The sequence below is a fragment of the Capricornis sumatraensis genome, chromosome 22, assembly GCF_032405125.1.
Source record: "Capricornis sumatraensis isolate serow.1 chromosome 22, serow.2, whole genome shotgun sequence".
Classification (NCBI taxonomy): domain Eukaryota; kingdom Metazoa; phylum Chordata; class Mammalia; order Artiodactyla; family Bovidae; genus Capricornis; species Capricornis sumatraensis.
In genome coordinates, this window is record NC_091090.1 from 35,223,103 (window position 1) to 35,249,526 (window position 26,424).

Genomic DNA, 26,424 nt, shown 5'->3' on the forward strand with positions numbered 1-26,424 from the left:
TTGTTTAAAGCCTATATTTTAAAGTTTTTATTACCATCATCATCATCTTCGACTGAAACTAGTTCTTAGCTAATTCTTCCAATAGCATCTATCTTTTCTGCAGAGAGGTGTGCTCCCTGAATTTGCCTTTTCCCCCTAACATTCCCCAGGCTCCTTGACGTTCCGCAGACAACCCCTAACCCTTAAAGTTTTAAATTTGTGACCTAGGTTCGTAGCGCCCCCTAGTGCCTTATGAAGGCAAACACAAACACCTTCAAGCGGGAAGCCTCTTCACCACCCACTTTCCTAGATATATGTGAACAGGTTGATTGTGATTTATTTATTCAGCAATTATTTATTTAGCGTCTATCACGTTAGGAACATTCTACCAGGAATTTATAATGTCCAAATATAAGATTATAACAAATAGCATCAAATCGAAGAGGAAAAGAGACACTATATAGTTTGGGCTTCCAAAGAAACAACAGCCTTAGATTCCCTCTTTCCCTCAGACAATGATTTGCAGATACTGAAATTAACAGATACTATAACATAACAATTTACTGAAAGTTTAAAGAAATAAAAATCTATTAATGCAATGAGGGAACAAGGGACAATCAAAATCAACCTAATTTTAAAAATTAAAAAAACATAGAAACTCTAGAAATCAAAAAGACCTATATTCCATAAAGATAAAATTAAAATCTACTGATAAGATGAAACATTCGGGACCTCATATGTTCATGATTAAGGTAACAGCTGACAGAATTAGCAGGAGAAGTTCAAATTTATAGCTGTTTGTCAAGTTTTCATTATATTAAGCTTAAAAATTCTCATAGCTAGCAAACAAACAAACAAAAAATATGTATGCTTATAGAAAATTTGGGCAACACAGTCAACGAACTTGATCTATCTGTGTGTGATTCCTGTATTTCACACATAGAGAATGTCCAACTTTTAAAGCACACATTTAATAATCTCAAAAATTCAACACTGGCTTCAGAAAATGTCACAGTGGATACAAAAGAATCAGTTTCATATATATGATACTTTTTAATCATAATCTAATTAAAGAGCAATAGAAAAGACTTTTTTTAGGATAATGAAAATAAAACAAACGATGTATGATTGGAAACTAAAAGCACACTTCTAAATACAATGAATTAGAATATTATATGGGAAACCATGAAATATTATAAGATAAATATAAATGGAAATAATACACATGAAAATTGTTGGATGTATCTAAAGGTGTACTAAAAGGGATATAGTGTTAGTGTTAGTTGCTCAGTCGTGCCCGACTCTTTGCAACCCCTTGGACTGCAGCCTATCAGGTTCCTGTGTCCATGAGATTTTCCAGGCAAGGATACTGGAGTGGGTTGCCATACATAATATTAAAAGCATACTTTAAGGAACAAAAATCACTAAAGATATACAAAATAGGTGTTCAACAAGAACAACAAAAAGCTAGAAAAAGAACAAGAAAGTAAATCAAAATTAAGTTGAAAGAATTGGTCTTAAAATTCTTAGAATGTGTTGTACCGTGGTGAATTATGCTCTGTTTCAATTCCACATAGGCCATTGCTAATGTATAGAAAGGCCATATATTTTTACATGGTGCACATATTTACCAACCCTACTGAGTTCTTATTTGATTTCATTGTGTGTTTATACGTTCTCATGGATTTTCACGTTGACATATTATTTTAAGTATGTCAACCTTGAAATTAAAAAAAAAATTTTTTTAATGGAGATAATCCATAGACAACAACCTTGTTCTTTGAAAAGTCTTACAACAAGAGACAAACATCTTTAAAAATTAATGAAGTAGAAAATATTGTGTGTGTGAAAAAATTATACAAATAGAAAAAAAAGACAGTTGCTACCAAAAGAGAGATATTAAGCTTAACAGAAAACAATAATTTTCAAGAAAAACTTAAGTAATGGGCTGAATAAACAAGTTATGATTTGGAAATAGGACAGGAAGTTAAAAAAAATTTCTTGTACTTTTCAGTCTAAATGATACCACACTTGGCTGGGTTTTACAGGTACTAGTGAAATTTCAGTAATTGATAATCCCTATTTTGCAGATGTTTCAATAGAAAAATAGCTATCTTTTTTTCTTTTTGCAAATTGTTTACCCTTATCTAAATTGGACAGGAACAACACAGAATGAAATAGAGAACGAGATGAGAAAAAATTACAGTCTCATTCTATGAAATTCCTTTTCTTTTTTTTAAAGCTATATTTAGGAAGCAAGCAAACGGAAACCAAGAGATAACATTATTTAAAAAACAATAGTATATTGAAGTGAAGTGAAGTGAAGTGAGGTCACTTAGTCGTGCCCGACTTTTTGCGACCCATGGACAGTAGCCTGCACTAGGCTGCTCCGTCCATGGGATTTTTCTAGGCAAGAGTACTGGAGTGGGTTGCCATTTCCTTCTCCAAATAGTATAGTATGTTTGGTTTATTATAAGAATGGAAGAAAAGTTTAAAATTCAAAATCTGCCACGTAAGAAATTAATAGAGAAAAGCTGTTATCATTTGCATAGATACTAGGAAAGTATTTGTTAGATATCACATGCCTTCATTATCAATATTTTCAACGAACTAGAAGGATAAGGAGTAGCGACTCACTTCATAAGAAGTAGCTACAGTGAGCACAATATTTAATAGTGTAATTTTAGAAGGATTCCAAAATGGTAAAAAGACAAAAGCTTTGTGGTACTACTCTTATGCAACATAACACCGAGGGCCTGGCTAATATAAGTACAAGAAACAAGAAGGATAAGTATTCAACAAGAAAAGACATTATCCTTATTGTTTGAAAATAATATGTCATTGTAAAAATTAACAAGAATCTATAAACAATTAGATCTCCCTGAGCATAAGAGGGCTGCTGAATATATGAGTACCACATAAAAATTCATGGCCTTTCTGGATTTGAGATAGAAAATTCAGACATTATTTACAAGAGTATAATACATTCTAAGGATTCTAAATCCAAGAAAAAATGTTCCAGATCTGTATATATAAAACCGTGAAATCCTGAAATAAAAAACAAGATTCACTCAAATTGAGAGACAGATATACATTAGACTTCCTTCCTCAGTGATCAATGCAAAGAAATAGAAGAAAACAATAGAATGGGAAAGACTAGAGATCTCTTCAAGAAAATTAGAGATACCAAGGGATCATTTCATGTAAAGATGGGCACAATAAAGGTCAGAAATGATATGGACTTAACAGAAGCAGAAGATATTAAGAAGAAGTGGCAAGAATACACAGAACTATACAAAAAAGATCTTCATGACCCAGATAACCACGATGGTGTGATTACTCAGCTAGAGCCAGACATCCTGGAATTCAAAGTCAAGTGGGCCTTAGAAAGCATCACTCACTACAAACAAAGCTAGTGAAGGTGATGGAACTCCAGTGGAGATATTTCAAATCCTAAAAGATGATGCTGTGAAAGTGCTGCACTCAGCCAGCAAATTTGGAAAATTCAGCAGTGGCCACAGGAATGGAAAAGGTCAGTAATACTAATCCCAAAGAAAGACAATGCTAAGCTATGTTCAAACAACCACAGAATTGCCCTCATCTCACACACTAGTAAAGCAGTGCTCAAAATTCTCCAAGCCAGGCTTCAGCAATATGTGAACTGTGAACTTCCAGATGTTCAAGCTGGATTTAGAAAAGGCAGAGAAACCAGAGATCAAATTGCTAACATCCTCTGGATCATCAAAAAACCAAGAGAGTTCCAGAAAAACATCTACTTCTGCTTTATTAACTATGCCAAAGCCTTTGACTGTGTGGATCATATCAAACTGGAAAATTCTTAAAGAGATGGAAATGCCAGACCACCTGACCTGCTTCCTGAGAAATCTGTATGCAAGTCAAGAAGCAACAATTAGAACTGTACATGGAACAACAGACTGGTTCCAAATATTGAAAGGAGTATGTCAAGGCTGTATATTGTTACCCTACTTATTTAACTTATATGCAGTGTACATCATGAGAAATGGTGGACGGGATGAAGCACAAAATGGAATCAAGATTGCTGGGAGACATATCAACAACCTCAGATATGCAGATAACACAACCCTTATGGCAGAAAGTGAAGAGGACCACCCTCATGGCATCTGGTCCCATCACTTCATGGCAAATAAATGGGGAAACAATGGAAACAGTGACAGACTTTAATTTTGGGAGCTCCAAAATAGTTGCAGATGGTGACTGCAGCCATGAAATTAAAAGACGCTTGCTCCTTGGAAGAAAAGTTATGACCAACCTAGACAGCATGTTAAAAAGCAGAGACATTACTTTGCCAACAAAGGTCCATCTGTCTAGTCAAAGCTTTGGTTTTTCCAGGAGTCGTGTATGGATGTGAGAGTTGGACTATGAAGAAAGCTGAGCGCCTAAGAATTGATGCTTTTGAACTGTGGTGTTGGAGAAGACTCTTGAGAGTCCCTTGGACTGCAAGGAGATCCAACCAGTCCATCCTAAAGGAGATCAGTCCTGAATATTCATTGGAAGGACTGATGCTGAAGCTGAAACGCCAATACTTTGGCCACCTGATGGGAAGAGCTGACTCATTTGAAAAGACACTGATGCTGGGAAAGATTGAGGGCAGGAGGAGAAGGGGATGACAGAGGATGAGATGGTTGGATAGCATCACCAACTCAATGGACATGAGTTTAAATAAGCTCCGGAGGTTGGTGATGGACAGGGAGGCTTCACACACTGTAGTCCATGGGGCCGCAAAGAGTCGGACACAACTGAGCAACTGAACTGAACTGATTGAGTTGCTCAGAGCTTAAAATAATGTATCCAATATCATCTTATTAATAAATGGCAAAAGGCATTCTGACCTAAGAAGTTTAGATCCAGATTCCTTGCTCTAAACCATTGCATAGAGACACTCTCTCTTTAGAACAAACTAACCAATCTGCCTGGAGAAGGAAATGGAAACCCATCCCCACCAGGGATTAAACTGGCACCAACTGCAGTGGAAGCCGGTAGTCATAGCCTCTGTATCACCACGTTCTAAACCATTGCATGAGATATTGTCACTTTAGAACAAACGAACCAGACTACCTAGAGAAGGAAATGGCAACTCATTCCAGTATTCTTGCCTGGAAAATCCCATGGAGAGAGAAGCCTGGCAGGCTACAGTCCATAGGGTCAAAGAGACACACAGCTGAATTGACTTACACTGAACCCAGCTACTCTTGAGCTTTCTTTTTGACTTGGCCTACAAAGACTAAAACAAATGATTAATGTAGTTTCTGACAGCTCAAGGCCTAGGATAACCCTAGCTAGCCTTAGGTTGCCTGTCCTAAATAAAAATCCACTGTTTTTCTTCCATTTCACTCTGTTTTTGTTTTGGAGAATCATCCTATTTTTGCTACTTAATGTTAATTTTACAGTGCTATACCATAGTGAAGTTTTGTCACATAACATTGAATTTTTAGGTTATTTTGGAGTTTAAGAACATTTTACCATATTGAGTCATAAAAAAATTAAACATAGTCTACTGCATCAGTTCAGTTCAGTCACTCACTCATGTCCAACTCTTTGTGACCCCATGGACTGCAGCACACCAGGCCTCCCTGTCCATCACCAACCTCCGGAGCTTATTTAAACTCATGTCCATTGAGTTGGTGATGCTATCCAACCATCTCATCCTCTGTCATCCCCTTCTCCTCCTGCCCTCAATCTTTCCCAGCATCAGTGTCTTTTCAAATGAGTCAGCTCTTCCCATCAGGTGGCCAAAGTATTGGCGTTTCAGCTTCAGCATCAGTCCTTCCAATGAATATTCAGGACTGATCTCCTTTAGGATGGACTGGTTGGATCTCCTTGCAGTCCAAGGGACTCTCAAGAGTCTTCTCCAACACCACAGTTCAAAAGCATCAATTCTTAGGCGCTCAGCTTTCTTCATAGTCCAACTCTCACATCCATACACGACTCCTGGAAAAACCAAAGCTTTGACTAGACAGATGGACCTTTGTTGGCAAAGTAATGTCTCTGCTTTTTAACATGCTGTCTAGGTTGGTCATAACTTTTCTTCCAAGGAGCAAGCGTCTTTTAATTTCATGGCTGCAGTCACCATCTGCAACTATTTTGGAGCTCCCAAAAATAAAGTCTGTCACTGTTTCCACTCTTTCCCCATCTATATGCCATGAAGTGATGGGACCAGATGTCATGATCTTGGTTTTCTGAATGTTAAGCTTTAGGCCAACTTTCCTCTTTCACTTTCATCAAGTGAAACAACTCTCCTCTTTCACTTTCATCAAGAGGCTCTTTAGTTCTTCTTAGCTTTATGCCGTAAGTGTGGTGTCATCTGCATTTCTGAGGTTATTGATATTTCTGCTGGCAATCAATACATATGGCTAAAATAGTGATAATATTAGTTCACAGGTGTGTTAAGAAGATTAAAGGTGTTAACATCTGGAAAGCACTAGGAAATGTGTACACCAAAAAAAACCCAAAAGCAATTAAAAAAAGTAAATAAAGTAACTGGAGATGGTTGGGTGTTACCTGCACCCAAGGTTGCACTGCGTTTTGCCGGCCCCACTCTCTTTTACCTCTCTTTTTCCTGGGCCCTCTCCTTCATAAAACCAACAAAAACAGTAACATTATTAAAATTACATAAAGTATTAGTACCTTTAGTAGAACGGTTTCTTCGTTCTAGTTATATGGTATATTAGAACGTTTTCGTCGACCTAAAAGTTCATTTTTAATTCTGATTGAAGGGTTAATAGGGTAGCAGAGATGTGCCTGCAAACGGGTCTCTCTGCTCAAGCTGAGCGTCCTTGCATACGAGGCGTTCTACCAAAGAGTCTGGATACAGCCTTGAGTTTAATGGTCCCTTGCAAACGAGGGAGCATTCCCTTCTTGAGATAAGAGGGAGATGAGGGCTTTGTGCAGACTCTGCAGTAGACAGAGATTTCACTCCCCTTTGCTGTACGATAACATGTATGCACCTGCACTGTACTGAAAAGGCTTATTCTTAGTCTGGAATTCTGCCTAAGGAGGGCTTTATAATAATAAACGGCAATTAGTTTGCCCAGTTCTGTTCCTCTGGCCAGAGTGGTGTCCTGTCTGTCTCTTGTGTGTCTTGTATGTTCTGTGTCATTTCACTCGTAGTAACCAACACTGATTTTAGAAGAAATTAAAATACATTCGTGAGCCTCTAAAAACACTGTGGGCTGTATGCTCCGTGTCTACTCTAGCCTAATGGATGTAGGTCCTTCATGCATCTGAAGATGAAACTTAAAATACATAGTTATTCAAGTAGGAAATAATAATAATCCACACATACATACACATACACCCACTTAATCCTCAAGGTGCCCTAGAAATATGAGAGCGAATAAACGGGTGGCGCAAGGAAAGTGTTTTGGGGGACTAGTTACGAGGGAAAGTGCCTCTTCAGAACAGGTTTTGAGAGGAGGAAAAAAAAAATTTAACAGAGGGTGATGTCTTGTTTCTCGGTCTTCAAACAACTCGGTTCTCCGCTTCAATAAGTGAATGCCCCCTTAAGCTGTTAGGGTCTTTCGTTTCCACTGGCAGATGCGAGAGAGGCTGGGGGTCGGCTGCGCCTGAGCACCAGTAGCGGGTGGTCACGAGAATCCTCACGGGGCGAGAGTGGTGGGCGGAAGCCTATAACTTACTGGCGACTTCGTAGAGGAGCCGAAGGTGATGTACGCGTAACGTGGGGCTCCAGGAAAAACAGCGGAGCGTGAGGTGGGTTGGGAAGACCCAGGGAGATGGTGTGGCTGGCCGTGGCTATGGGAGGCGGGGCAGACAGAGGTGAGGAATGGAAGGCCCACGCTATTTTGTATGGCCACACCAGAAGCGGGTGCTAATTTTCAGGACTTGACACTTAGTTGAAACTCAAGGTGATTTTCCAGTTTTGTGTGACTGGGAGAAAGCAATGGCACCCCACTCCAGTACTCTTGCCTGGAGAATCCCATGGACGGAGGAGCCTGGTGGGCTGCAGTCCTTGGGGTCGCAAAGAGTCGGACACGACTGAGCGACTTCCCTTTTCACTTTTCACTTTCATGCATTGGAGAAGGAAATGGCAGCGCACTCCAGTGTTCTTACCTGGAGAATCCCAGGGACGGGGGAACCTGGTGGGCTGCCGTCTATGGGGTCGCACAGAGTCGGACGCGACTGAAGCGACTTAGCAGCAGCAGAAGTATCATCCCGGGTTGCGCAGTGGTAAAGAATTCACCTGCAATGCAGGTAGACCCGCGTTAGATCCCTGGGTTGGGATCCCAGGAGAAACTGGATGGCTGCTGTTGGGTTGCAGAGTCCGACACAACTGAGGGGGGGTTTCCACTTTTTTTTTTTTTTCCCTTCAGGTGTGATCCCCGGATGCATTAGCATCACTTTGATAATTTAGAAATGCAAATTATTGGCCCCTAATCCAGATCTAGTCAATCTAGTGAAACTGAGGTGGGGCCTAGCAATCTGTTAAAAGTCCTTCAAGTAGCCCACACTTAACTCTGAGAGTGCTTCAAAGTAATGTCTTCCTGTTAATTCAGGTGTTGAAGGTGACTTACCATTTGTCAGCTTAGATAAACTAAGTTGTTTACCTTCGAGATTGTTACCAAAGCCAAAACAGTTCTTAGGCCTTACCCACTCAAAACTTAATGGCAGAAAATAAACTGAAAAATGAATAAATTGTTTGTATAGAAAAGGGATATCTAAGAAGAAGGATTTGAATTAATAAAAGGTGAATTCCAGTTATCCACAGGTTTTATTAAATGTGGAATCTCACAGATGTTTTGCCATTCTCTCCTTTTGACTCCCCCCACCTAAGTGAGTAAATAATAAATTTCTAGTAATTAGGCCTATGATAGAAATAAATTCTATCTTCATGATTTAAATAAAATGAGAAAGCTAAAACACCTTGTTTAGGCTTTTCCACCCAGGTAATGATCTCCTTCCCCTTTGCAGGTACATCAATGTGCAATAAATCAGGATGGGTAGGATTTTATTGGGATATACACACTAATCAATTATTTCAGGCACATCAGACATCATACTTCATAACTTCTATGGCCAGATTTTCATTTTCAGTTACTGTTTGCATTCATTTCTTCTCCATACTCTTATCTCACCCCTGATTGAAGAAACAAAAATAGTTTATATGTTAGGTGCCATTTTACCATCAGTATTAATATTTGCTATACAAAAAAGAGGGTTCTGTTTACATATGCTTCTATAATGTGCTATGAGGAATCTCTACTCCAATGTTACCTATACTTTATTAACATTAATAGATAATAGTCATTATTAGCATTAATATAGATAATGACTCAAAACATAGGGCTTCCAAGGTGGCTCTGCAGTAAACAATCTGCCTGTCAATGCAGGAGAAGCAGGAGATAAGAGTTCGATCCCTGGGTTGGGAAGATCTTCTGGAGGAGAAAATGGCAACCCACTCCATTATTCTTGCTGGAAGTGTTTGGAGAGCAGTTGGTATAAGTCAACTGCTTATAGTTGGGGAAGACTGCTGAAGTTGCTCATCTGAATAAACTACAAAAAATAGTATTCCATGAGACATAATTTCTGGATTCATAGTTGATTTAAACATGCAAAAGTATGTGACAGAACAGACATAAGAAGCAAATAGTTGTAGAACTCAAGTTATAGTCAGTGATAGATGAAGTGAAGGGAAAGTCGCTCAGTTGTGTCCACCTCTTTGAGACCCCATTCTCTAGGCCAGAATACTGCAGTTGGTAGCCTTTCCCTTCTCCAGGGGATCCTTCCCAACCCAAGGATTGAACCCAGGTCTCTGGAATTGTGGGTGGATTCTTTACCAACTAAGCCACAAGGGAAGCCCAAGTATACAGGAGTGGGTAGCCTATCCCTTTCTCCAGGGGATCTTCCTGACCCAGGAATTGAACTGGTGTTTCCTGCATTGCAGGTGGTCTTTACCAACTGAGTTATCAATTCAGAATTGTAAAAATGTAATTTTTCTTGTGACTATGTGCAGAATTAGCCTTATTCGAAGAGATATGGCCTTTTGCCTTTGCTGAAATGTGATCTGTAGGCTTTTGGAATGTATTGCTTATGTCTGTGCTGGATAAAAGATAAGAATATCTTTGTGTACCACGAGGCCTTGAGCTACACTGGGTAGTCTAATAGAATACCCAGTTTGTTGGGTTTTTTGGGTCATGCCATATCTATACTAGATCCAGAGGGACTGGGTAAAGATCCAGTCTGGACACCAAGGCTTGACTGAGTTTCCCTAGTTAGCAATACATATTGTGTTTCACACATCATTGCAGGAAGGTATTGTTAACAGTTGGTGACTCCACTGGAAGAGTACTATTGGAAACTTTCAGTTTGGAATGCCCTTAGACTCTGATCCATGTGTCTCTTCCCTTTGCTGATTTTGCTTTGTGTAATGAACCGTAATTATATATGTAATATATTATATATAATATATATAATATTATATATATAGTGAACCCTAGTCTTGTTTATAATAACTTTCAGTGAGTTCTGTGAGTCATTCTAATAAATTATATCATCTGAGGGTAGTTTTGGTGAGAACTCTGAACCTTGCAGTTGGTGTCAGATGGACCATCCCTTAGCTTTGCCACTATATTACAGTGGTATTAATATTACTTACCACTAAAAAATTGGGATAGTCTTTTTTTGCCTTAATTTAATGAGTTTGGTAGTTCTCATGTGACTCAGTCTATTCGCCTGCAAATTTCCAAAGAGTGATAAACACTTGTTCAGGCTTTGGTAAAACATACAGGGATATGAAAGCAGTTAACTGTAAGCATTCTTGACAGTCTTACAAAACTGAGAACTCCTTTAAGTCAAGAACAACCTTATTTCTCTTTGTATCTCCAGTACCCATGTCAATGATTAGCCTAGAGACATTCAGTGACTATCTCTTAAATAAATTGATGTATAAATAAATAACTTGTACAATTTACTAGGGTATTTTGACATACATCAAAATCTCCTTATAAACCTTCATAACTTAATTCTTCTTTAGTTTCTTCTTTTACCGAGCTTCTGCTAACCCTTAGTTTGTTACCTTACATTTTTTAAACATTGTATTTTCTTTCAGTCAGTCATCAGTCTTCACTCCTGTATTTTAAATAAATTTTTAACTTCTTAAACTTCTTATCAATTTTAAATTTCATTAATTTTTTTAGTGTTATTTTCTTCTCTTTTCAAATGCCAAAGTATTTCCTGGGATTATAATTTTTTATTATATTTATTTTCTTTAATTTCTTTTGTTTCAAAAAGATCAAACCTATCATGCATTCCGAAACAATCATGCATCAGAGGTTTGCTTTACTGGTTGCAGTTGAGAATTTCTCAGCTGAATTAATTCAATTCATTCAATATTTTTTTTAAGTATAGACTGCTATCTGAGATAATGTTTTATTTAACATAAAAGGCTACTATTTTGTCCTTTACAACCTCAGAAAAAGGAACTGTCAGCATATCGTGGGAGTTTTATTGACTTTGTAGAAAGTGGTCTATTATAGTCTATGCTGCTAGAATTCCTAAAAATCTACCAAGTGGAAAGGTATTAAGTTTGGGTGATTTTAGAGTTTATTTCTTTGGAAGGAATGATGCTAAAGCTGAAACTCCAGTACTTTGGCCACCTCATGCAGAGTTGACTCATTGGAAAAGACTGATGCTGGGAGGGATTGAGAGCAGGAGGAGAAGGGGACGACAGAGGATGAGATGGCTGGATGGCATCACTGACTCAATGGATGTGATTCTGAGTGAACTCTGGGAGTTGGTGATGGACAGGGAGGCCTGGCGTGCTGCGATTCATGGGGTCACAAAGAGTCAGACACGACTGAGTGACTGAACTGAACTGACCTGAACTGAGAGCTTATTTCTATGTAATCTTTATAGCACAGATACTTTTACATTCAAGATTTAAAGCATAAAAAGAATCATGTGGTGGTTTTAAAATACATACACAAATTCTTTTAATATCCTTACCTCAAAAGATGGATCCTAATTCCCCTTCTAAATAAATGCCAAATTTAAGTGACTTGCTTCTAATGAATAGAAAGTAGCAGAGTGTCAGTGTGTCAAAATTAGGTCACAGAGGCATTCCTGCTGTTCTGTCTCTGATTTCTCTTTCTATGGGATAACAGCTACTGTGCTTTGAAGCAGTCTCTTCCATCCTCTGGAGGAACTGAGTTCTTGCCAGCAGACACTTGTCTGGGGAATCCTCCAGCTACAGTCAAGCTTTCAGTTGACTGCAGTGTTCGCTTACTTCTTGACTTCAAACTCCCCAGAGACCCTGAGTCATAACTACCTGATTAAGTCATTTAAGTGAAGGACAGGAAAGCCTAGCATGCTGCAGTCCATGGGGTAGCAAAAAGTAGGACACAACTGAGTGAATGAACAACAACAAAGTCATTTCTGGATTCCTGATCTCAGAAGTTGAATGAGATAATAAATATTCATTGACTTAGGCTGCTCAGTTTGGAGATAATTTATTATACAGCAGTAAGTAATAAAAGAGAACCCCCACAATGAAGTTTATGAAGCTACCATAACTTTAAGGACAAAATCTGATGAAGGCAAACCCAAAAGAGAAAAATCATAGAATGATTTCATGTATGAATAGTAGAGGATTTTAAATATCCATGTAAAATATTAAAATTTATCCAGGCACTATTTAAGATAAAGATACAACATGACCAAATAAGGGACTTCCCTGGGGTCCAGTGGTTAAGAGTCTGCTTGCCACTGTCGGCAAGGCAGGTTGCATCCCTGGTCCAGGAAGATCCCACATGCCGAGATACAACTAAGCCCATGTGCCGCGACTACCGAAGCTCGTGAGCCTAGACCCTATACTCTGCAACAACAGAAGCCACTGTGATGAGAAGCCAACCTGCCACAATGAAGAATGGCCTCCACTTGCTGCAACTAGAGAAAGCCTTTGAGCAGCGATAAAGACCCAGCACAGCCAAAAGGAAAAAAGAAAAGAAATGACCAAATAAGATTTGGCCTAGAACTAGAAATATTGATTAACATTAGAATATCTATGTGTACTTCATAGCAACAGCTTGGAGAAAAAGCACATTATTTCATCAGATGCCAAAAATCCGTAAATCACTCCTAATAACTCATAATAGAATTAAAAGGAAATTACATCAATACGATAGACTACTCACACACACATGCATATGTATTATTATAAATCACAAACTACCAAAGCTAGTTCCATGAAAAGGAGGAAGAAATGATGACATCTGTTAGCATGTCTAATATGGGATAGTTTGTGATTTTAGCTAACACAATAATTTGATAAAAGATAAAGAGAAATTGTTATTGGAAAGGATATCAAACTTTTTTTTCTGTGCTAATGATAGTATTATATGAAATGAAAGTCAAGATAACCCATTAGATATTAACATTAACAGAAGTTAGTAATTAGCAAGATACAAAATGCATGTAAATAATCACTCCCCTCCACCCCATGTTAGAATTTCAAACAGTGCTTTTTGATCTGATGCCATATGTCCACCCAGAAAATCAGCATTAAATTTGTAAGAATGTATAGGGTTTAGTTCAGTGGCACACAGTAACCCTTTTTTGTTATATCATTTCACTACATTTTATGAGTAATCCATCAATTCTAAAAAATTACGGCCCTGATCATTTAAATCTCACATCTGCATCATTTTCTGTTTGTCCTGCCACTATGGTTAGATGCATACCACACAATTTTATTACCCATTCCAGATCTCCTAAACTCATTTTTACATCCCTCTCTCTGCATTTTGGATAATTCCTTGAGATCTGGTTTGCTATTCATGAAAATTCTTCAATTGGGTCTAATTTACTATTAAGCTCATCCAGTAAGCTTTTAATTCTGTTCTCTATATAGAAAACAAATAGTTCTAGAAATATTTGTTTTCTTCAAAACCATGTGATCGTTTTTTGTATTCTCTTAATCCTTCACATAGTTCAGGTTTTGTTTGGAAATATATTAGTCACTTGAAGTTTGTATCTGTTAATGTGTGCTTTGGTTTCCATTGTCTGTTGTTCTTGGTCATGGCGTCTTTGGCTAATTTTGGTTGTGAAGCTGCTCTTTCATTTTCTTGGCTATATATCTGTGGGATTTATTAAGGCCTAAAATGAAGCTTACCCTTTCAGAGAGGATTTGTATTTGCTTTTACCAGGTGCCCAAGGGGCACCAAAACAGTTTGGGATATTTCTAAATTAAATTCTCAGCCTAGGTGTTTTGAATCCCTATTTTATTCTATTCACGCTGAAACAAAAAAAGTGTGAAGCCTGGCTTGTATTCCAGATTCTCAGCAGTGGAGTTTACTTGCTCAGCACCAAGTTTCAGGACAGATTCTTTGCCCTCCATTATCTACTGTGAATGAATGTGTGTATTTATCTCTAGTTCCTTTTGGTCTGGTGTCTCAGCTTCACTGGGAAAGTTCTTATCATGCTCCCCACCATGGCCAGGCTTCACATAACACCCTAAAAAACAAAGCTCAGGTTTGGGTAAAAATCAGCAGAGGTGCTTGGGGTTTCACATGGGCCAAGCCCCTCGGACTGAGTGTTCCTGACTTTCATACTGGGTCTTCATTGCTTCATCCTCAGCCCGTGCTCATCTACCTGGCAATTTTCTTGGTTACCTCTACTGATTCCTTTCCTCCCGGCCACTCCCTCCTAGCGCGCCCCTCCCCCGCCACCCCCCCCCCCCCCATCCCAGCCTCTTCAGATTTATCTTCTTGAGAAAATGTTATTTCCCACAAGGGAAAGCGCTTATTTCTATCCTACCTAGTACACATTCTACTAGGAAGGGTTTTCCTTTCCTTTCTACTTCCTCCCTGCCCTTGATGCTTGGGGACACCCGGGAAAGCAGGAGTGCTCAAAATGGGGCCTGAGCGGAGTAGACAGACTCCTTTACGGATGGAGAGAATGATAACCGGACATCTGAGACCCAGAATACTTTAAAGCTGAATGCTGCCCCCAGAGGACTACAAATTAAATAGGACTTTCTGGGAAAGAAATTATAGCAGCTGACAGGATTTGAAGGCTTCGTTTTGCTTTTCTTTTCCGCCTTTAGGATAGAGCGTAGGCTCCTCCTCACCGCAGAAACTGCACCAATTCCAAAGCAAGGAAACCAGAAAAAACCTTTGTAACATTTTTGTGAAAATTCAGTTTTCAGCATTCCCCCACCCCCCGAAATACATGTATCTGTGGTTTAAAAATGAAAAAAAAAAAAAAAAGAGAGAGAGAGAAATGGAAAAGCTCTGAGTAGAATGAAGTTGATAAGAGCATGCTCTTTCGTATTCTGGGTAAGGGTTCATCGCCGAAGTCCGGGTCACCGTCAGGATCAACTTGAAGACCTAAGTACGGAAAAGAAAGCTGTACCTTAAAGGGCATTTTCAGGGCAAATTGATAAATGGTTTCGTGGTATCATGGTTCTATGTAACTACTTACCTGTAGTGGGCATGCAATGAGTAGTAGCACGTATTGTCTAGCTTGCCCATAGTAATTCTTACGCAGATGCAATAGAACCGTAAAGAATGCTAGTGAAGATTTAAATTTGGTAGAAATAGGAATATAGCCTTTGTAATGAAAGGATTACAACTCATTTGCTGAAAACATGCGTGGCTCTTAAAAGAGCCTTTGGGGTTAGGTGTAAAGACGCTTACTTGGCAAGTTTACTTGGAGCTGGTGTACTTGGTGACGGCCTTGGTGCCCTCGGACACGGCGTGTTTGGCCAACTCCCCGGGCAACAGCAGGCGTACGGCCGTCTGGATCTCCCTGGATGTGATAGTTGAGCGCTTGTTGTAATGCGCCAGACGAGACGCCTCACCCGCGATGCGCTCAAAGATGTCGTTGACAAATGAATTCATGATGCCCATGGCCTTGGACGAGATGCCGGTGTCCGGGTGGACCTGCTTCAGCACCTTGTACACGTACACGGAGTAGCTCTCCTTGCGGCTGCGCTTGCGCTTCTTGCCATCCTTCTTCTGCGCCTTGGTCACCGCCTTCTTCGAGCCTTTCTTTGGGGCAGGAGCTGACTTGGTGGGTTCAGGCATCTTACCGATATAAATTCGAATAGTTACAGTAACAGCTGGGAAAATAGTTGCCTCGAGTGAGGCCACATTTATTTATAGACGCGGTATTCAAATGAGGTTTGTAAGATCTCGCTCAGGATTGGATTAATTTTATTGTGGCGTCATAAACACGAATGTAAATGAGTCTAACAGGTCTACCTTTTCATTGGCTGCTTTGTTACTTTGCTTTGACCCAATCACAGGGCCTAGACTAGACTTACCAATAGCTAGTATAGCCTCTTCAGAAACCTGTATTGTGTATTTCACAGCAAGCAGATGCAAGAAGTTAGGAACATGCTAGTTTTAGGTTTGTAACTAAAGGCAACTTCTCTGTTCCCTTGTGTAACACTGATTCTGGCTCGGGCCCCGCACCTAGTGTCCATCTTAATGTCCTCGGGGCTGGTGGGCAAGGTCGATAAAAACATTATCCTGCGCCTCGGGGCAGGTAACTAATGGACAGCTAACTACCCATCGTAGCCACCACCATGTGGACTGGGTCACCCTGTAATAAAATTCACAATCCCTTTTCTTCGTCCCCTACCAGAAGCCCTGATGAATTATTACAAAATCCATGGTGGTTAAGATACTGAGGCAAATATACCTGCAAATGTCTAATATGTCCTCGTTAAAGAAAATGTGCAAGTAACCCATTCAATGACTAACCATCTCTTGTAAAACTCTGTAGAACATAGCGCGTGTTAAATATGGAGAATTACTTAGTCCCCCCAAACTTGGGCTCTATTTTATCGTGCCATTTGAGGCAGTGTTGGAATTTACGCCCATCCAGCTCACTGTTCTGTGAGCCTTGTACATGCTCAGCTAGGTTAGGCGCAAACCGATTACCCGTGCAATTCCAGGGTTCGCTAGAACTCTCTCACGTTTTACAAAACTCTTTTAAGACCCACCCCCCACCCCAGCGAGGCCCGCCTTCCACTTGCTGCCTCTTCCGCCCGACCACGCCCCCTTAAGTGTGCAACAGCTCTTTTCCCGAGATCTTTGGGTGGCTCTGAAAAGAGCCTTTGGGTTGTGTCGAGCTTCGAAGCCGGAGGCCAAAGGAACTTCCTATTTCTTCTTGGCTGCCGCCTTCTTTGGCTTGGCTGCCTTGGGCTTGGCGGTCTTTGGTTTAGCCGCCTTGGGTTTCACAGCTTTGGCCTTCGCTGGACTCTTGGGCGTCTTCTTCGGCTTGGCTGCTTTCGCTTTTTTCGGACTCTTTGCCTTTTTGGCTCCTGCAGCCGCAGCAGGCTTCTTCGCCTTCTTTGGGGTCTTCTTGGCGCTCTTCTTGGGGGTTGCCGCCCCAGTGGCCTTCTTCGGCTTCTTTGCTGCTCCTGCGGGCTTCTTGGGCTTGGCCGCACCCGCCTTCTTGGCTTTGGGCTTGGCTTCTCCGGTGGCCGCTTTCTTGTTGAGCTTGAAAGAGCCAGAAGCCCCGGTGCCCTTGGTCTGCACTAGGGTGCCCTTGCTCACCAAGCTCTTGAGACCCAGCTTGATGCGGCTGTTGTTCTTTTCCACATCGTAGCCAGCGGCCGCCAGTGCCTTTTTGAGCGCAGCCAGAGACACGCCGCTGCGCTCCTTGGAGGCGGCGACAGCCTTGGTGATGAGCTCGGACACCGGGGGACCAGACGCCTTGCGCTTCGCGGCACCTGCGGCCTTACGGGCCTTCTTTTTCACAGGCGTCTTCTCGGCGGGGGCCGGAGCAGCGGGCGCGGCGGGCGCAGTCTCGGACATGTTGAAGGCGGGCGTGGGTAGAGCAATTCGAGCCGGAAGCAGAGGTACTGGCCGGGACTCGGGCCGCGCCGCTGCGCCCGCCCGTTTATATAGGGCGGAGCTGCGCCGTGATTGGTGCGCTGTCCAGCCCGCCTCGCTGGCAGCCGCAGAGTGTCCTCTCGGATCCCGAGTTGTGTTTGTTACACCTCAAAAAATGCCAAAAATATCAAAATTCTGTGCATCGAATTGCCCGATTTTTCTCAGAAAGTGATCCCCGAAGCCTCAGGCTTCACATAGGTCTCAAATTATGAGTAAAGCACAAAACCTTATGCCAAAAACCTGCAATATTTCCCGCCGTGCTCGTCAAATTTCGACTCAGAGAAACAAAACTTTCTATTTTCTTAGTAAATTATACACCGATCTTTAACTGTGGAGTTTTCTGACCTCTCAAATATGATTCTTCAAGTGCTTAGGTTCTTATGTGTCCAAAAACCATGTCACTGGCATTAAGATTTTTATTATAAATCTGCGCTTAAGTGAGGGAAGTAACACAGGCTCCTCGGAGAGTCCTGCCTATTGAGCCGAGGGCATTTGAGTTCATCAAACTGGTTTAGTTTAATGCTAAACAAATTATTGCACATGTGACGTTAAATTTTGGACCCCTGGGACATCAACCTATGCAGCCATGGTTTTATTTGTGTCTGCCGCGTCTGGATTTTTAAATAATTCCTCAGGATAATTCTCTTCCTTTCTGCTCCCAAGGGTTGGGGGCGGGGCTGTTGCTTCTCTTCCTCCGGACAACTGCTCCAGGACTTTAGATACCTTGAATTCAGGATATTTGTGAAGGAAAGGGAATCCAAAACATACTCAGGGTACACAGATGGAAAAGGATTAATTTTCAAATAACACACAGATGTCGTCCATAAAGTCACTGGAAGTGGCAGTGCACTTGGACGATATGTCTGCAGTCCTGCTGGATTATTTTGGCATGTGCTTCAGAATCAAATAGTAATATACTCTTAGGATTGAAATTCAGGCATTGATCGTAAGGGGAACTAAATGGAAAGTATAGATTGTAACATATCTATTCCCATTACTAGAGAAACTCAGATCCTGTTGTCACTGTGTAACTGATGGGTGACTAGTCCACACACCAAATATGGCTTCAGTCATGAAGATTAAGGCCCTTCTGCTTCACAGCGCTCCATAAAAAAGAAAATAAGTTACATATAGGATTGAATGGTCTTGGAGGAGGGCATGCAACCCATTCTAGTATCCTTGCCTGGAGAATCTCATGGACAAAGAAGCCTGGCAGGCTACCGTCCATAGGGTTGCACAGAGTTGGACATGACTGAAGCGACTGATCATGTAAGCAGAATTGAATGACAAGTTCAGATTTCCAGCTCAGACACAGAGCTTTGAGGAATCATCCAAGGTAAGTCTTTGTCCTCTGAAGACATTCTTTGCAAGGTCTTCAAAAAAGTGGTTTTGTTTAGGTAGCACATGTTGGCAATCCCTAAAGCAGTACATGTTGGCAATGAAAAACTCAACTAAAGGAATTATTCCTGGAAAATGGTCTGCCTGGAATTGTCTTCAAAATCTGCGGGTCATGTACTTGAAAGACATGAAATTTTGTCCAGTGCTATAAGGTGATATGATACAATTCTGTGGGTGTGGCTGGTTGTAACATAGCACCAGACATCAAATTAATTTTTAGTTCCATTGCCCCCAATTTGCTCCACACACAACAGATTCTACCACTGTAATAAGAGGATACAGATATTTGATACAACATTAATGAAATATCTCAAAACAGTCTAGTTTAATTTTTAATGCTGAATCTGATATAAAAGACATAAATTATCGATATTTTGAATGACTTACCATATAAAAATTTTCAATGTAATTGGTGCATGCTAGTGAAAAATAAATTTATGATTTCTTATATATTAAAATAAAATGGAATGAATAAGGTTCTAAAATAGATCAATTGATGGTTACTACAGAAACTGATTCTATGCACATTTTATCTCAGAACAGTGGGGTTCTACTCATTTTCAGTGACAAACAAAAACACTCCCCTAAATAGTTGAAATCAGCAAAACCGACTAAAATTAAAATTCTCTCAAATGCCTCACTTTATTATATGTATCCCTAACTAAATCAGACTTTGAGGCACTTAAATCCTTCATATTCTGTGATCTTTTAAGTCACCTGTACTCATATCCTGTGGTGCAGTTTGTTTTCTAAAAAACATAAAACTATTTGACAGAGTTAAGGAAGACATCAAGGATCTGCCACTATCACATCCAACGTTTATTTGAAATAAAAGTAACACCAAAATGTTCCATTTTCCAATTGATCTATCAGTTAAATCAGAATTACATAGGGTGTTGGTATAAGTGTGTGTGTGTGTTGTAAATGTGTTTTAAATATAGATTCCAGAGTCTTGCCCCAGATAATTCTGGATTCTCCTGAGAAGACTCCTGTTAAGAAGTTCATCCAGTATTCCAGCTTACAGCTATCTGACTTCAAAGCATTTGCTCTCAACACATGTGTTTTTCAGGCTACAGGTCTGAATAATCATTAAAGGTTGTGAAATCAAGTTATCAAGTTTGTAGCTCAAGGTCAAAATGTTTCCCTTTTAATGAGCTAGAATAGAATACAAAATATAAGAGCCCAGTGCATGTAGTTTCACTTGTCTACACAGCTGTTTTTTTTTTTTCCCCCTGCACTTCAAGGCATGCAGGTTTTTATATTCCTGACCAAGGATCAAACCATCACCCCTGCAGGGGAAGCACAGAGTCTTAACCACTGGACTACCAATGAAGTGCCATCTACACAGCTTTTTGACTGTGTGCTGGGTGCCCCCATGTAAAATGTATTTTCTACAGTACAAGTTCACATGGTTGGATTTGGAGAAGTCTTCCTGAAGCAATTTCTTAAAACTTTATAGCGATTAAATATTCTCAAGTGTACTAATCTCTGATGAACTAAAAAAAGTAACTTCCTATTATTGGCTTTTTAAAGTCTAAGAAACCCCGAGTCATAAAAAATGGGAGCACTCTACACATTTCCATTTTGAACAAGACAGTGTGCTAAGAGGAACTTTGTGATTTGTAGAAAAGCTGAAAGGAAAGGGAGGCTTATACTTGGTTCCTTTACTCCAAAATTCTGGGCTCTAATCAAACACTTGATTCTGGACTTTTCTACGTCAGTAGTTTACCATCATTGTATTATTGAAGACAGGGTTTGGGGAAGAAGTGCTTTTTTTGGATAAACAAATTTTCCCTTCTCCAGCTTCCTCATAGGAGTGTTGTTGTATGAGCACAACCAAGATAACAGTGTGAAGACCACCTGTAAATCACTGTCTGATGGAGAAGACTCCCCTTTGTGGACTCTTGCCTCTTGAGAAATCTGTATGCAGGTCAGGAAGCAACAGTTAGAACTGGACATGGAACAACAGACTGGTTCCAAGTAGGAAAAGGAGTACGTCAAAGCTGTATATTGTCACCCTGCTTATTTAACTTCTATGCAGAGTACATCATGAGAAATGCTGGACTGGAAGAAACACAAGCTGGAATCAAGATTGCTGGGGGAAATATCAGTAACCTCAGATATGCAGATGACACCACCCTTATGGCAGAAAGTGAAGAGGAACTAAAAAGCCTCTTGATGAAAGTGCAAGAGGAGAGTGAAAAAGTTGGCTTAAAGCTCAACATTCAGAAAACGAAGATCATGGCATCTGGTCCCATCACTTCATGGGAAATAGATGGGGAAACAGTGGAAACAGTGTCAGACTTTTGCGGGGGGGGGGGGGGGTGGGCTCCAAAATCACCGCAGATGGTGACTGCAGCCATGAAATTAAAAGATGCTCATTCCTTGGAAGAAAAGTTATGACTAACCTAGGTAGCATATTCAAAAGCAGAGACATTACTTTGCCAACTAAGGTCCGTCTAGTCAAGGCTATGGTTTTTCCAGTGGTCATGTATGGATGTGAGAGTTGGACTGTGAAGAAGGCTGAGCGCCAAAGAATTGATGCTTTTGAACTGTGGTGTTGGAGAAGACTCTTGAGAGTCCCTTGGACTGCAAGGAGATCCAACCAGTCCATTCTGAAGGAGATCAGCCCTGGGATTTCTTTGGAAGGAAGGATGCTAAAGCTGAAACTCCAGTACTTTGGCCACCTCATGCGAAGAGTTGACTCATTGGAAAAGACTCTGATGCTGGGAGGGATTGGGGGCAGGAGGAGAAGGGGACGACAGAGGATGAGATGGCTGGATGGCATCACTGACTCGATGGATGTGAGTCTGAGTGAACTCCGGGAGTTGGTGATGGACAGGGAGGCCTGGTGTGCTGTGATCCATGGGGTCGCAAAGAGTCGGACAGGACTGAGCGACTGAACTGAACTGAACTGAAGAGTCACATTATCTTGGCTTTTGCTACAGAGCTTTTCTGGAAAACTTTTCTTAAAGTGGGCTATATATTATAAATTGTTATTCTTTTTATTTAATTCAACAAAATATGGGGAGAGGGCATACCCAAGTTTGCAGCATTGTTTGGAACTGTAAAATATTGGAATTTAATGTTAATATTCACATAAAAATGTGAATAAATTAGGACACATATGCACAGTTGGGTAATATGCACCTATAAAAATGAATAAGGACAATCTCCATGAGCTATTAAGGAATGAATTCCAGGATAGATGGTTAAGTGAAAAGTCAAAAACAAGAGTATCCATAGTATGATTCCCTCTGTAAGGGAATGATGAAGGCACAAGAAAATACATTTTTTGTTCGTTTGTGCAAAAGATATACAGGAAGAAAAAACAAAAAATGAAAGAGAATTGTTATCTCTGGGAGTGGGGATTAGAAGGGAATGGGAAAAAGGGAGAAATGGGAGCAGAGTCATAGTGATGAAGAGGCAGTGACAGTTTTCTGAGCATGTCTTTTTGTATAACAGTGAGTCTTACAACAATAGTAATATTTCATATACCAGCAAAACAATCACATTATTAAAAGTAATAGGAATGGGGGAACTCAGAATGGAACATAAGCGCTAACAAATGAACCAAAATGTGTTAATAACACTAAAGGGATTTGGAAGGGTTAAAATTAACTTAAGTAACTGTAGAAAACAGAATCTTGATTGGGTACTACAAGGATAAGACAAAAGTAGGTAGATATAAAGGTTGCAATGCAATAGTGTTAGCACAAAGATAGGGATTAGCAATTCTGAAATTACTATGTGTCTACTAGAATTGAATAAAGAAGTAAATACAATATAGAAAGTGAGATCCAGTGTTCTCACTAGTGGAAAAAGACATATTTGGCTAAAATGACACTTGTACTAGATTAAGGTCAGAAGTAGTAGTATAAAGTTATATTTTAAAATACATCTACAGTTTTATAGATACAGAAACCTAGAAGAATGTGTATGTGCATGGGTTAACATACACATATACTTCCTTGCTCTGTCAGTGGAGAGGACCTAAAAGCAGTTATAGCCTAGTAGGAATTAGCACACTTGGCACATGATCTTTGGTTTTTAAGCATCATTCTTCAATTAAAGAACCCAGGGGCCCCTGGAGAAGGGATTGGCTCCAAGACTGGAGTATGAAAAATACAGGGTGGACTAGGAATATTTTGTGGTGCCAGAAAATAGGAAGTTGCTTAAAATAAAATGAAAAATTGTTGAAAAACGTTGCAAGCCAGTCTAAAGCTGGTGTGATTTGAGAAATAAAATACAAATAGATTATATTGGATTTTAACTCACAGGTTAAAATATATATGCATAGATAACATACATACATAAGGAAAACAGACAACTTTTCCTTGTTGCAGTTAAGTTAAAATCAAGAGGTGAAAGCTAAAGTTGAATGAAATTTGAAGGAGAAATCAGGATTTGTATAGTCTCAAAGTATGTTCCTCAAGATGTCTCTCTAGTACAAGAGAGAGGAAATAAATTTATAGTAGAGAAACCTGGATGCCACCTTAATTGAGTAAGGTAAACCTCACAAGTAGTAGACACATCAACACCATGAACTCCTTGCATTGAAAAGGATACTCATTGTTTTTGTGATATTTCCTGGCAAAATGCAGGATGAGAAAAGCAGACAAATTCGAACCAAGGAACGTTTTAAGAAATAACTGATCAGGGCTTCCTTGGTGGTTTATTAGCTGGCCAGTTACTTATTTTTTAAGAACTCTTTTTGACTATAACCTACATTAAAAACCACATTTTTCATTATACAGTCACACTCACGTGTACTCGTGCTTGCCCTAACTGAGCTTTTGAGGAAGTAATAGATATTCCTTTTAAATGAAATTTGCTCTGCTGTTTATTCTTCTCATCTATTCCCTCTCCTCTCTTCTCTATTTAAGTTCAGTAAAGATGATCACAACCAAAGAAGTTGATTTCATAAATAATAGGTCTCAGTCAGCAGATTGAAGGTATAGTTTAAAAGGTGATCTTAATCTCTTTCTATCTTGTAGAATATGTATATATTTCAATTCTTATATATATTTTACATTATACAACAACCCACACACATTTTACACTTTAAACTCAGTTAAATTGTTCTACACTGGCCTAAGGCTGATTAAATCAATAAAACCAAAACAAAAAATATGGAAAGAGTCAATCTAATAAATGCTTCTAAACTTAATTTGGATGTTGAAGCATATGGAAACTCCAGGAACCCATCATTGTTTCAAAATGAAAGCCTGAGAGAGGTTAGTGACTCATCCCTGGACTGCCAGAAAGGGAATTCTATGATACCTGGAGAGAAAATGTCCCTGCAGAAGGTGCAGGTGAAGAGTAGTTTGGATTTGGGGATGGGATGGAGGATTTGTATCCTTTCTTGGCCCAGAAGAGCTTAAGAATATCAAACATAAGTGTCTACATATATACTCTTGAATCAAAACGCAGATCTCTTAATCCTGGCAAGCTCTTCCAGTCTAGAAACTGGACCCTTTGAGAAAGAATGACTTCAGTGATATTAACTACCTTTCCATTAACCTTAATAGTGGACTCAAAATCACTTTCCTAATTAATCCCTTCACTATCTGTTTATTCAAAGATGCTGCTGATGTTTTCAAAAGAGATGGTTCAATGAACAAGAACAGATTGCATTTAGGCTGGTGTATGTTTTCTCCGTTCTTTACTTTTCTGTCTTTATCTGTACTACTTCCTATTATTTCCTCACCATCCTTTTACATTTCTCTCCCCATTCTCCCTAAACTTCATGCACTTGCTGGCTTGTAAATGTAAGGTTTATCCATTTACAGAGGATTGTTAATTCATAAATAGCTGCAGTTTGACATGACAATTAGACACACTCTTGTATAGTTCTCTATTGCTGCATGATATGCTATCCCAGAATTTAATAGTTTAAAATAATAACAAGCATGTATTATCTCACACAGTTTCCATGGGTCAAGAATTTGGGGGTGACTTAACCGGTTGGTTTTGACGTGAGATCTCTGATAAGACTGGAGTCATATTTACTTTGGAAGAGTCACCTGAAAACTTGGTTGAGAATAAGAGAGCCAATTCTCACATGGCTTACATGGCAAGCAAGTCAGTTTTGGCTGTTGGCAAAAGGCCTCAGTTCCTGGGCACATGTACCTGTTTACTGAGCTACTGCAGGGCTCAATCCATCACAGCTGGCTTCCACAGGAATGAGTGATCCAAGAGAGGGCAAAATTGAAGTCATAGTATCTTTTGTGACAGAAGTTCAGGAATCACAATATTCTCTTAGTTCCATAGTTCAGTCCTATTTAATTTAGTTGTATGCACAAGTCGTTGCATATCAGATGAGAATTTCCAGGGCCACATTGGACTCTCTGGCTATCACTGTCCTAGAGACAAACAACTTCATTTCAGACCCCAATTCTAGCACTTACTCGGCTTGCAACTTTAAGACATTTACTAAATTCTGTTTCTCATGTTTAAAATCTGGATGAGGATAGATTTCAATAGATTTCACTTTTACTCCCAATATTTTGCTACCCTTTGGGGAGGATGTGATGGCACCACCACCACCACCACCACCCTGCCCCCGACTCCAGTACTCTTGCCTGGAAAATCCCATGGACGGAGGAACCTGGTAGGCTGCAGTCCATGGGGTCACGAAGAGTCAGACACAACTGAGCAACTTCACTTTCACTTCACTTTGGGGAGGATTATACATCCTTGCTCATTGATATGGATTTATAATATGCCTGCCCCTATGAGGAATACATCGCCTCAACATCAGTCATCACCATGGGAGTTGCTTTGGTTGATGATAAAATGTGAGTAGAAGTGAGGTGGATACCAGCAGAATCTTTACAAGCAGTGAGATCTCTTTATGTCATCTTCCTTAAGTCTGGGTCCCTCCATGAAGAAAATGTGGAGCAGAGCCACAGCTGATCTATAAAAAAAATACAATGTGAACCTGAAATAACCCTTGCTGTTGTTATCCACCATGTTTTGCGGGTTGTTTGTTATCTAATCTAGCAGAATCTAACTGACACAACAATTATCTAATCAGTAGGAGTACCTTAAGATTTGATAAGGTATTTTTAAAGTGTTTATAACACTGAGACATAGTAAACAACCCTATGTATTACCTTTTATCTATTAACCAACCTAAGTTCCTGTG

The 26,424-nt window shown here is 39.9% G+C and overlaps 2 protein-coding genes across 3 annotated transcripts; both read right to left on the bottom strand.

Moving 5' to 3' along the window:
* Positions 1 to 8,982: 8,982 nt before the first annotated feature.
* On the bottom strand, positions 8,983 to 16,170 carry LOC138098102 (histone H2B type 1-M). Of its 2 annotated transcripts, none has more exons than XM_068994353.1 (2): positions 15,669 to 16,170; positions 8,983 to 9,112 (listed from the first exon to the last, which is right to left on the bottom strand). In XM_068994353.1, the coding sequence occupies exon 1, from the start codon at positions 16,056 to 16,058 to the stop codon at positions 15,678 to 15,680; it is 381 nt and encodes a 126-aa protein (XP_068850454.1). In that variant the 5' UTR covers positions 16,059 to 16,170; the 3' UTR covers positions 8,983 to 9,112; positions 15,669 to 15,677. The 2 variants fall into 2 exon arrangements, with proteins under 2 accessions (XP_068850454.1, XP_068850455.1); XM_068994354.1 differs by lacking the exon at positions 8,983 to 9,112 and adding an exon at positions 15,237 to 15,359.
* A 968-nt stretch (positions 16,171 to 17,138) lies between these two features.
* Positions 17,139 to 17,828, bottom strand: H1-4 (H1.4 linker histone, cluster member). The gene has a single exon (XM_068960677.1). It carries the CDS (start codon positions 17,796 to 17,798, stop codon positions 17,139 to 17,141), a length of 660 nt encoding a protein of 219 aa, XP_068816778.1. The 5' UTR covers positions 17,799 to 17,828.
* Positions 17,829 to 26,424: the final 8,596 nt, after the last annotated feature.

What these genes read in the sequence shown, in the direction of transcription:
- LOC138098102 (XM_068994353.1), bottom strand. Translation starts at nt 16,058, where the DNA reads ATGCCTGAACCCACCAAGTCAGCTCCTGCCCCAAAGAAAGGCTCGAAG.
- H1-4 (XM_068960677.1), bottom strand. Translation starts at nt 17,798, where the DNA reads ATGTCCGAGACTGCGCCCGCCGCGCCCGCTGCTCCGGCCCCCGCCGAG.